This window comes from Prunus dulcis, chromosome 8, assembly GCF_902201215.1.
Source record: "Prunus dulcis chromosome 8, ALMONDv2, whole genome shotgun sequence".
Lineage (NCBI taxonomy): Eukaryota > Viridiplantae > Streptophyta > Magnoliopsida > Rosales > Rosaceae > Prunus > Prunus dulcis.
The window spans coordinates 6,141,426-6,154,016 of NC_047657.1; the positions used below are offsets into that span (position 1 = coordinate 6,141,426).

The following is a 12,591-nucleotide window of genomic DNA, read 5'->3' on the forward strand; positions in this document are numbered from 1 at the left end:
TTCTGGCTCTCTTCTCCGTTGGTTTTTTGTGTCTTTGTACGTAGTGAGGCTGGCCTATTTATAGGCTAATTGAATGGAAGCAGCCAGCTTTATGCAGGTATGTAGAAAATTCCTCCAAGATGTGGCTGACAAGGAATTTAATCTGTGGGCTCCACCCACTATCTTTACAACACTTATAAGCAACATTGCAGACTAAATTTTTTTCATGCGATGCTATAGTTTTTCAATTTCTATTTTTGATAATAATAATTTTCCTCCGACCTTTCTTTGATATTTGTAAACCCAAAAGTGACAAGGACAGCATGATTCCAACAAAAGAAGCAAAATAAAATATGATCCAAATGGATTGTGGCCCCCACTTTATCGTGCGGATAAAATGCTGACGTAGAGCAACAATAGAATTATGGAACATTCAGGCTCCAATCTTACTTCCCCATAAAACCAAAATAATCAGAAAAATACCAAAACAAAATAATAAATAAATAAATAAATGAGACTCAGATTCAGATAGCGACCAACCACAATCCACAACCAAACAAAGAGAGAGAGAGAGAGAGAGAGAGAGAGAGCAAAACAGAAGAGAAACAGAAATAACAGTTTCAGAGCGAAGGAGAGGTAGAGAGAATCAGAAATCTGAAGAACGAAACAAGAAATCTGAAAAACGAAACAAGAAATCTGAAGAGATGCCGGGAGGAGCTTCATCGCAATCGGGGAAGCCCCATAGCAGCCATACAGTGCTACCGTACGAAACGCCGAAACTGAGAGACCATTACCTGATGGGCAAGAAGCTCGGGCAAGGCCAATTCGGCACCACGTACCTCTGCACCCACAAGCCCACCGGCGACCAATACGCCTGCAAGTCCATCCCCAAGCGTAAGCTCCTCTCCCCCGAGGATTACGACGACGTTTGGAGGGAGATTCAGATCATGCACCACTTGTCCGAGCACCCCAGCGTTGTTCAGATCAAAGGCACCTACGAGGACTCTGTGTTTGTACACTTGGTGATGGAGCTCTGCGCCGGCGGCGAGCTCTTTGATAGGATTGTCCAGAAGGGCCATTACAGTGAGAGAGAGGCTGCCAAGCTCATCAAGACCATTGTTGGGGTCGTTGAGGCCTGCCACTCTCTTGGTGTCATGCATAGGGATCTCAAACCCGAGAATTTCTTGTTTGATACTCCTTCGGATGATGCCATGCTCAAGGCCACCGATTTCGGCTTGTCCGTCTTCTACAAGCCAGGTCTGGGTTTTCTTATTTTTCGATATGTTGTTTGATTTAATTTAACGAGATCCATTTTTATTGTTTCTTTTTTTGTTTTTGTTTGAAATGGAAATGTTGGTCTGGTTGATATTAATTTCAAGAGTGGCGGGTTCATGGGTAATTCTTATTTTACAAATTGGGCTTTTGACCTTTTTAAATATATTTCTGATTATTTATTGAACTAATATTGCTTGATTTCTTTTCTGTTTGAAGAATTTCTTGAGCCTTTTGTTTCAATCAAAGAACTTCCTGAACCATCCTTCTTATAGATTTGTGCTTGCCACACTGCCTAGGGAAAAAAAATGTCACTTTGATGGCAGATACAAGGGCAGTTTTCCTTTCAATGAATTATAAAGTTGTGTCTCTTCTTAGTCTTGGATACGGGAAGATTTTAAATGCATATGAAACTCCATCTACGAGGACCGGGGATCTATTTTCTTTATGTTTTTCTCTGTCCCCTGTTTGCAAGTGCGAAGAATTTTTTTTGGTAGTGTCTTTCTTGGACATTTTTTTTCCTTTCGAACGCGGTGCTATATTGTGTTGTGTTAGTACACTCAACATATCCTTCTGTACATTAGTCTTGTTTGGTTGGCACACAGAACACTAGAATTCTAAGCTTCCATAAACAGGTCATTTTTTTAAAAAAATATTTAAACTAAAAGCCTTAGGATCTTCCTTTAAGTTTGGGATTAATGGCTCATCTATCATGGTATTGGTATCCTAAAAGGAATCTATATCTTATTCAGTATGCCAATGCATTCAATTATTCCTTTGAGCTATCATCAATCTATCGATAAAATTATCTGAGTCTCAGGATCTAAAACATTCTGGTTTGTAGAAACAAAAATTCCGAATATATTGCCCTTGGCAGAATACAGCTTATTTTATTTTAACTGTTTCTAACTGGTTTGCTATCAATGCCACGCTCGAATGGTGTTTCATCCTACATAACAATGGTTGTTTACGTGCACTGCTCTATCTTTTTCTGCTCCAGGACAAGTTTTTTATGATGTAGTTGGGAGCCCCTATTATGTTGCACCTGAGGTGTTAGCCAAGATTTATGGACCTGAAGTGGATGTATGGAGTGCTGGTGTGATACTTTACATCCTGTTAAGTGGAGTTCCTCCTTTTTGGGCAGGTAGTGATCCTGACTAGTAACAATCTCTTACACAATGGACTAGTAGCCTTAACAGTGAGACTTACACCATTATTGTCTTTGGTTCTTTTATTACATGAGTATTAACTTTTCTCCATATATGTACAGAAACTGAAGCAGGGATCTTCAGACAGATTTTAGATGGCAACATAGATTTTGAATCTGAGCCTTGGCCTAATATTTCAGAAAGTGCAAAAGATCTGATGTATAAGATGCTTGAGAGGGATCCAAAGCAAAGAATTTCTGCCCATGAAGTCCTATGTGAGTGGTCTAATACCTACTATGCTAAAAGGTTTTATGTGATAGTTGTATAGATCAGGTTACAACTTATCCAAATGGTAGTTTTGTTCAACTCTAAAGTGGATTCATTTCAGGTCACCCATGGATTGTGGATGACAGAGTTGCCCCAGACAAACCGCTAGATTCAGCTGTTTTGTCTCGCCTCAAGCAGTTCTCAGCAATGAATAAACTTAAAAAGATGGCTCTTCGTGTATGTCTTATAAATTCTTACCATCTAGCATCTTTCTATATCTATCATTCTAACACATTTTGCAACAGTAACCTGGTAGTAAATTGGTAAATTCATTTTTCGTTTCACGTGAGAATTTACATTTCTGAGATGAGAACTAATAACATGACTTTGGAAAAGTGTAAAGCATGTCTGCTTTCCAATTAAATTTATACACATCCACACACACACATGGAATGTTCATGAGACCACTGACTGCTGCTTGCATGTTTTCTAGAGCAAATATTGCATTTGCCAAGGTAATGTAAATTTTACCCTTTTTTTTTTTTGGTTCTTCTTTCTGGAGTTTTTTCGGGGTAGTTTTGTTAGTAGGGTGGGAGGCTTATGCCAAGAAAAAAAAAACTTGTATGAAAGAATAACACAATCTGGCCTGCTGGAAGTACAAAAGGGCAAAGGGATTTTACAATAATTCGATGATTCACCCTATTATACTCGTATGTATGTCAACAAGACCTGACATTAGTAAGGGCCTCTTGGAAATGCAATTAGGATAATATATGAATATGATATTGTCAGACAAGTACAGCATTTGAAATCCAAAGTTCTACATATACAAGAGAAGTAATAATTAGATGAATGGTGATTTGCTTGTCTTATTTCTAGAGATGAGGTGCTCGGCAATCCGAACATCCCATTGAAAAGAAAGAAGTGCTGATGTCTTGATGTACTCCTGCCCCGTAAGAACAAGGGTGGAGTGTAAGTTATGTGGTTGAATCCCCTTGGGTGCATGCATAATCTTTTGGAAAACAGCATGAACGAAGTAATGCTGAATTAAGTTATCATTTTCATCTGTATAACAAGAAACGTAAATTGATATGATATGGGTGCAACCTGGGAGTTAATTTCACGTTGAGAACATTCAGGTTACTGTAATGGTTGATAAGACTGAGACACAGGGTTATTAGTTTCGAAATCTTCACTCTGTTTTTCTTGACAATGATCAAGAAGTGTTCTTTTGTAGTGTACCAATATTATATGAAAATGCGGTTAGAAATATCATTTTAGACTACTCATTTTAAATATCTTTTTAGTATATTATTACTTGTTTATAATATATTCAGAGCATGAGTCCATGTTGTTGAGAATAGTTTTGGTTGTAATAAAGGTTAGGAAAGAGCTCTCTTCTTCTATATAACTTCGGGCTATATGAAGTAGCCAGACTGTATGTGATTTTTATATCTATCAATTAATTGTGGTTTAAGTAAAGTTCTAACCAAAATGTCTGGATTTTTCACTCAATCATCAAAGGGCATCCATGTGTATGCCCTATTTAGTTTTGGACCAATTATCTCTGATATTTCTAATGACAGTGCTTTTACAGTGACAATTATTTTGGTGTATATATGGATCACTGTCACATTCTTTTTTTCCTTGGGCAGGTTATAGCTGAAAGGCTGTCAGAAGAAGAGATTGGTGGTCTAAAAGAGTTGTTCAAAATGATTGACACAGATAATAGCGGGACAATAACATTTGAGGAACTTAAAGCGGGCTTGAAAAGAGTGGGCTCTGAACTAATGGAATCTGAAATCAAGTCTCTTATGGATGCAGTTAATAGATCATCATAAACTGTCCAGAATTGTTTTAATATTCTTCCATTTAAATTTCATAATTTATCCAACGCTATTAACATGACTGACTTGGATGCCCCTCACAAAATATTTTTACTTTATCAATGTTGGCAGGCGGATATAGACAACAGTGGAACAATAGACTATGGTGAATTTCTTGCTGCTACCTTGCACTTAAACAAGATGGAAAGAGAGGAGAATTTAGTTGCAGCCTTTTCCTTTTTTGACAAAGATGGCAGTGGGTACATTACCATTGATGAGCTTCAACAGGCTTGCAAAGAGTTTGGTCTGGGTGATGTTCATCTGGATGAGATTGTCAAAGAGATTGATCAAGACAATGTAAGTGTTTTTTTTTCTTTTTTTTTTTCCTTTGATATATGACTGACTAAAGTCACCATTCTCTTCTCCAAGGCAAAAGTATCAATCGAGAAACGATATTATTCTAAATTTTGGCACTCTACTTGCACCACTTTTGCAGGATGGCCGTATTGATTATGGGGAGTTTGCTGCAATGATGAGGAAGGGTGATGGAGGATTTGGGAAGAGCAGAACCATGAGAAGCAATTTGAACTTTAATTTGGCTGACGCTTTCGGAATAAAAGACTCTACCTGAGATACTAACAAAGAGCAATTTTTTGTACACATGCAATTGTAATAGGAATTGAATAGTTTACATTTCTTATGCTGGCTGATTCCAAAGGTTTGTCTATCTTGTAATGATGGCTATGGTTCTTAGAGTTTTTTTATGTTGTAATGTCATCACTAATTGTCTTTTTGAGAGCAAAATCTAATATTTCCGTTGTTTTAGTAGAGAATAGAGAAAGTTTGGCTTGAAGAGTTGCAGCAGAATGAAGTACATATATAAACTTCTTATAAGAGCATTTGCAATGGTGAGGGTCATTTCAATTTTATTTCAATAAATTGAACTTTTGACTTGCAGTGGTAAGTTCAGTTCATTTCAGATATCAATATTTTATTTTAGGGATCAATAGTTCATTTCACATGTCAATAAAATGAACTCTGAAATGAAATTTATTTTAATAAGCTAGCCCACCATAATAACTCCATAACCTGTACACATGGACAGCATTACTTTTTACATTTTTTTTGAAATTTTTTTTGAAAATTTGCCCATTTATATTCAATTTTGTTATGCAATAACTTGAAAAAGAGATTCTCTAATGTGTTCTCATTTAATCTCAATTTCCAATTCTTCAGAAAAAAGTGTTAATATAATATTGTCACAAAGCAAGGAAAATTTTGTTATTAATTTATATATTTAAAATTGGGAAATAGCTCAAAATACCACCTATTTTATAATTTTTTGTCAAAATACCACCCCTCCCTAAAATTTTTAAAACTACCACCTATAAATACATCTTTATTGTAAACTGATTGCACCCATATAACTTTTTCAGAAATTGGGTTCTCTCTCAACTCTCTTGGCTCTGTCTCTCTCTTCAGCCCGTCTCTCTCTATCGCTTAGCTCTCTTTGTCGTGTCTCTCTCTGTCGCTCAGCTCTCTCTGTCGTGTAACTCTCTCTCTCTCTCTCTCTCTCTCTCTCTCTCCGACGCAGCCATCTTCCTCTCTCAGCCATCCAAGATTAACTCCACGGTTCACATCCACGAGGTACTGTTCATCTTCCTTTTCTTAGAAATTTGGGATTTTTGTGAATTTGGTTTATGGTGTATGGATTTGTATGAAATTGGTTTAGGGGTTTCTTCCAAATTGGTTTAGGGTTTTAGGGTTTAGAGGTTGCTCTGAAATTGGTTTATGGTTTATGGGTTTGTATGAAATTGGTTTAGGAGTTTCTCTAGAGTCTAGGGTTTGGAATTGATGAGATATCTGATTTGGGCTTCAGATTACCCTAATTTGTTTTTCTTTATTGTGATTGTGATTTTAGGTAAGGATTGGGTGATGGGTTTTTATTTTGGGTCATCTGATATGGTTTTGAGATTGGTTTCATATCTATGATTTTGGTTAGTATTAAAGTAAATAACTGGGTATTTTATTCCTGCTAGCTAAGAATTGGGTGATGGGTTTTTGTTTTGGGTCATCTGATATGGTTTTGAGATTGGTTTCATATCTATGATTTTGGTTAGTATTAAAGTAAATAACTGGGTATTTTATTCCTGCTAGCTAAGAATTGGGTGATGGGTTTTTGTTTTGGGTCATCTGATATGGTTTTGAGATTGGTTTCATATCTATGATTTTGGTTAATGTTAAAGTAAATAGATGGGTATTTCAAATGGAATAAAAAACTTCAAATGCGAGCCATGGATGATGTTCAAGGGGTTCTTACTTCTTTGCATTTCGTTGCACAAAATCATGAATTGATGAAAAGGAGTACAGAGCAGATGACACTATACAATTGGGCTGTGTGTGCACTTTCTTCATGATTTTCTTCGACAGATTGATTTGTGGTATTGATTTGTGTGTTAATTGGGTATTATAGGTGTTGCTAAAAATGACAGGACCAGACCCAATTTCCACTTTGGAATTGGAGTCAAGTCCTGTGCGTGTCCGACACCTGGCGAATGTCGGGCACAAATGACCTTTTTACCCTTCTTACTTCAATTTCTCTTTAAATTTCCTTAGACTTCTGCCGAAAATTCGGCAGATTCTCCTATGTATTTTGATCAATCCCAAAATTTTTCACCTGTCAAACAATCTCAAATATTTCACCCAACAGCCAGAATGTTTCCAGTAATCAATTCAATTCTAATCTCCAAATTTTCAACTGGATATCAGAGCATATTCTCAAGTTCTCAAGGTTTAAAGGATTTTCTACAACTCTACCTTACTTGGTGGTGCGGAAGCTATGACTGGCCCGGTGGTGGATCCCGCGTACCTCTATGGCCTGGGGGCGAAAAACAGTTTGAAAAATGTGAGTGGACCAAAAATAATGTTCTTCAAAGCAATTCTCATAAACATAATATCCCCCATTGTAAAAAAAAGAAATTTAACTAAATAAAACTGAATACTTACTTTCTACATCTCGCATAGTCAATTCAAGGCATTCTATATCAGTCATATTCAAGCTCGAAAGTTTCATACAAAAACCACTGAATTCAAAGCTTTCATAAAAGTACTGAAATCAAACGCGTATAAAAACTCTGTACTCAGACCTTTCATAACTGAATAAATATAAAGGGCTCTACGTCCGAAAAATCAGAAAAACTGATTTATAAGAGCTGAAAATCAACATTTAATAAAGAAACTCAGAATCCTTTGAAAATACCACCAGTATGTACCCCTGTCATTTCCGTCAATTCCCTGGCAGGTCTCGGGCGTCACACAGACTTACCCGAGCCGCAAACTGGCGAAATCAGGGGACTATGATCAGCCTGTCCCGCCGGCAGATTCCTCGATAACACCAAGTCAACTCGAGTCGCTCTGGCAGGGTGCAGGGGACCGTAGTCAGCCTGATCCGCAATCCTGGAAGGTCTCGGGGACATAAAGTCAGCCGAGCCGCAATCCTGGCAGGTCTCGGGACACCAAGTCTGCCGAGCCGCAAATCTTGGCACTCACGGTCCGAGCGTCCCCGAAACTCGTGAGGCAAAGTCAAGTGCACTGACTGAACTATAATCAGACTGGATGTCCGTAGACATCGGTCCGACTCTGGGTATTCACCATAAAGAAAAACGGGTACGAGGTGGTTTTAAAATAATGTCCTTTTAAAAAGAAATATCTGAATAATAATTGTAAAACTCAAGTCGTGCTGCGGTCTTAACTGATTCAAAACTCAAACTCTGTTTCTGTAACTGGTAAATAAGCAGCACCGACTTATAGCATTATTACTATACTGCTCATATTCAAAATCGTATTAAAACTTACTCAAAGACTGAATGAAGAAACTTACTCAAATAAACTCATTTATAAAACTCATGTAGATAAAATCATTTATAAAATCTATTTTATATAAAAGCACATCAATTCATATAAAAGCACATCAATTCATTCGTGAAATCTGATTTATGAAAGAAGGTCCACTCACAGATGGTCCGAGCTACTTCGATCCCTCAGAGGTCTCCTTTTAAAATCCTGTCGGGCTCCTAGTGCCTGATTACCCCGAAAGATTAAATTAATAAGCTGCTGAAATAAAACGAATTTCAACTAAACACCCCGCCCCCGGCTCCTAGAAATACGTGCTTTTCAATTTACAAAAATACTCCTATGCCCACATTAGCCTTTTCGGACAGTTGGACCAGTTTTGGGAGGTCCGATACTCAGCTAAGCGATAACTGTCAGATCGGCCGACCCGGGACCCGTTGGGTCCACAATCTCCGATGGCCAATCTGGATTTCCCTGAAGGTTTCTCACACAACGGGAACCATGTTCTGCGAATTTGGTCCGAATCGGACGGTCGGATTGGCCAAAATTCCGTTATCGCTTAAAACTCAAACCCTAGCACCAGGGTTCGCGATTTCGGAGTATCCGGGACTCCGATTCTCAATCCGTCGAATTCTACGTGATCCTGAAATCACGTAGACCGACATATCCAAAATTCAGCTCGATCCGACTATTTAACGACACAGCACTCACGGATCGCGCGATATGGAAACTCCGTTCGGGGCTCAAACGGACTCCGGATCGAGATCCGCGAAATCCCACACGCTCGTGACGACACGAGGGTCACAAATCTGCACAGAATTATATCAGTACCCTCGCCCACGCGCTCCAGCACGCGCGGGCAGCTTTGGGTGTCCAAAGCGATACCGGGTGGCCGAAAAATCTCGGAACCAAGACTCCAAACTCCTGCCCTAGGTAAAACACCCCATTTGGAGTCACTTTTGTTCTTGAACCACCCCCAAAACAAAAGTGACCGGAAATGGTAGTTTCGAGCGGCCGAAGTTTCGGCCAAATTTCAAGTCGTAAATCGAACCCCTTAACGCTAAAATCGATCAAAGCCCATATACCCATCAGCTAGAGCACGAAAAATAGGTCAAAAACCATACCTTACTCGATCGATTTGGTGGAGAAACGGAGGAGAAATCTGAGCTGGAAGTTCGGGTGGCATTCGGGCGAACCATCGTCGGAAATCATGGTTTTCCGGCCAGATTCCGGCACGCCCGAGGCTGGTGTTGGTCGGAAAATAACGGCGGTCGAGTCACGGTTCCAACGGTACCCACGGCGGAGATCGGTTCCAAGTATGGTGGCCGTGGCGACGAGTTGAATGGGTGGAGGTCGCGGGCGGTTTAGCTGCGGGAGGAGAGAGAGAGAGCTGACGGGGGAGAGGAGAGAGAGTGATATAAATATCTGACTTTTTGACCAAATTACCATTTTGCCCCTCGCGATTTTTAGACCATAACTTCTTCGTTACGGCTCCGATTCGGGTCTACTCCGTGTCTACGAACTCCTTTGCTCTACGCAATGGCGTAGGCGAAATTTCCAAATTCTTTCCCGATTAAAAATTCAAATTTTCCCCTATTAAAATATGCGAGGGCAATTTGGTCATTTCGCTAAAAGATATTTTCCTTACCTTTTAAAGATATTTTCTTTCTTTTTTGATATTTTGTTTTGGGTTCTTACAAAAAAATTATGGGTGAGGTTTTTTTCTAGGTTCAATTCAAATAAACAAGTGCATATGTGGTGCAACAGAGTCTTAAATTTTGTTAGATGTTTACTAGTCCTCTTACGTGAAAATATAGGTTGTTTACTTTGTAAGATGGTGCAGAGTTTCAAATCTAAACGAAATCAATTCCATTCATATTTAAGGTTGGAATGTATATTTTTTTTATTCACTAGGTAGATGTGTTCGATGGACTGGTATTATTGCATGACATGACAAACCTTGCAAATCCTCACTTTGACTGTCATCATATGATGGTTTTCTAGTACAGAGTTCTTCGACAGAGCAGTGACTCTGCTGCTCTCATTATGAAGTACTTTTTGCCCTAGCCTGGTTACTTCTTCGTCATGTTTTGTGGCTTAGAAGGAATTGTTTTAACATCACTCTGTTTTTGGGTGTCATTTGAGCATGGTTCGAATGGGTCATGAGGAGACTTGTTTTTGTAGCTTGTTGATACTGCTCTTTGACTGATCATGTCATGGGTGCATGAATAGGGATAGAATTCAAGGCATGGAAGGAAAGAAATTTGAGGAAGAGGAGGGTTAGGGATTAATGTATTTCTTCTTCTTAAGGACTAAGGTGGCTAACGATGAATGAAGAAATTCTACCTCAGCCCATGAACCTATATGTTGTTTGTTCAATTTACCCATTAAATGCTTCTGTGATTGAAGAAATAGATTTGCCCATCCTGGTTTCATTTAATTTCCAGCTCCTTTGTTTATTGCATATGTATCATGTAATTAATTATTCCTTTAGCTACAAAGTTCTATTTGATGAGACATCCACTTGTTGTGACATCCACTTGTTATGCATTATTTGTCAGTGAAGTCTAGTACTATGGTGATAATGGCTGAAGAGGTTCATAATTTTATATATTGAAATGCAAGGCTTAGAATAGTGGATGTGAGATTTTATATTCTCAACAATTTGACTAATGTTTTAACAATTTTGCTGATGTTGTTTTCTCTTTATTTATTCTAAAAATATGGGGTTTTAGAAAATATCTTCCGATTCTTGTAGGCACTTAATAGGATGCTGCAGTTTAATAATACTAAAGCTCATAAGAGAAAGCAAATCAAGTCAATGTTTTCTTTGTATCCATGAATTAGATTACTAAATGTTGCTGTAAGTTATTGTGTTCAGTTTAATTATCTTTTTGTTTTTTTTTTTTTTTACATGTAGTATTTTATTTTATTTTTTGCAGAGTTTGTTTATCATTCCATTCTTGAGATGTTTTATGCGTACTTGCAGGCTTGAGAAATTTTTCCATGTTTGGAGGTCAAAACAACTTGTGTAGTCAACCATGCATAATTTCAGAGTTGAAGCTGATGGTGTCTTTTGAGCCAATGGATTTTCCTAGATATCAGAAGTGCAATGGCAAATTAATGAATTGATCTAGACAAAGAGAGACCTGAAGTGATACACATTGACCATTTTCTGTGAGCTGATTCAATAAATAGAAATTGTCTGGTGCTTTTTGTCTTAAGAATGGTGGTTTAACTTTGCCTTGTTTGCTTTTGGTCTGTAACATTATTTCTCATTGGCTGTTCTTGGAAATATTTTTTTCTTTCTTTCCTTGTGTATCCCTTAGAACTTGCCTTTTGCCTTATGGAATTGTGGATGTTTATTTGTATGTAGTAATGGGGGATTTGTGTGCAGTGAGAATTTCTAATTTCAAGTCATGTGGTTGACTTTTGCATATATGAAGAATTATTTGTTATTCATACATTAATCGAATTCTTTGAGTTTGCATACAGTCAAGTATTATACATAAACTTTGTGGAATTTTTAAAAACCTTTGGTTTGGGGAAAAGAAATGTACATGTCAATTTCATAACTGTAAAGTATAGAGATGGTTACCAAATATCATGTTGAGCACTGTGACCCCTAAGTATAGAGATGGTTACCAAATATCATGTTCAGCGCTATGACCCGTGCAAAGTTAAAATGCATAAATTAGTTTACTAGTTGTTCTTTATCGTTTTGAAGATTCATTACTTGTTCCCAAAATTAGTTATCCCTATTAGATCACATAATGTTTGAACTAATGGTCATCACCTCAATCCTGCCTTTGCTTGCTAGGAGAAGCTCTGCTGTTTACTTTTTTTTTTGTCAAAAGGTTTAATGGAAAGCTATCTATCCATTCCAAATTAAATTCATGTGTTCTTTGTTTTCCTTACAGGAAAATGGAGGTCAAACAATGGACATATGTCAAAAAAAAAAAACAGAGGAAGTGCATAATTTGTTTCTGCCTAAAACGCAATAAACTGGTGATAGGTTGGTGATACACTAGTGATAGAGAGGCGATAAAAGGGTGCTAGAAATTGCTGTTTCTGTTTATTTTGGGCTTCTTCTTTTGTTTCATTTCATTTACTTAGCTTTAATAGTTGGATGATTACGAGATGAATTTGTGTGAATTAATAATACAACAAGTACATATATGAAGAAGATTAAGATGAAGAACATATCGTATCACCAAACATAATCAAACCACCAAATGTAATCATCC

At 37.7% G+C, this 12,591-nt stretch overlaps 1 protein-coding gene across 1 annotated transcript; it reads left to right on the top strand.

The window, feature by feature from the left end:
* Positions 1-498: 498 nt before the first annotated feature.
* On the top strand, positions 499-5,419 carry LOC117636472 (calcium-dependent protein kinase 11-like). Its single transcript, XM_034370979.1, has 7 exons — positions 499-1,236; positions 2,252-2,395; positions 2,522-2,674; positions 2,788-2,903; positions 4,322-4,489; positions 4,625-4,849; positions 4,989-5,419. Exons 1-7 carry the CDS (start codon positions 684-686, stop codon positions 5,121-5,123), a joined length of 1,494 nt encoding a protein of 497 aa, XP_034226870.1. The 5' UTR covers positions 499-683; the 3' UTR covers positions 5,124-5,419.
* The last annotated feature ends 7,172 nt before the right edge of the window (positions 5,420-12,591 follow it).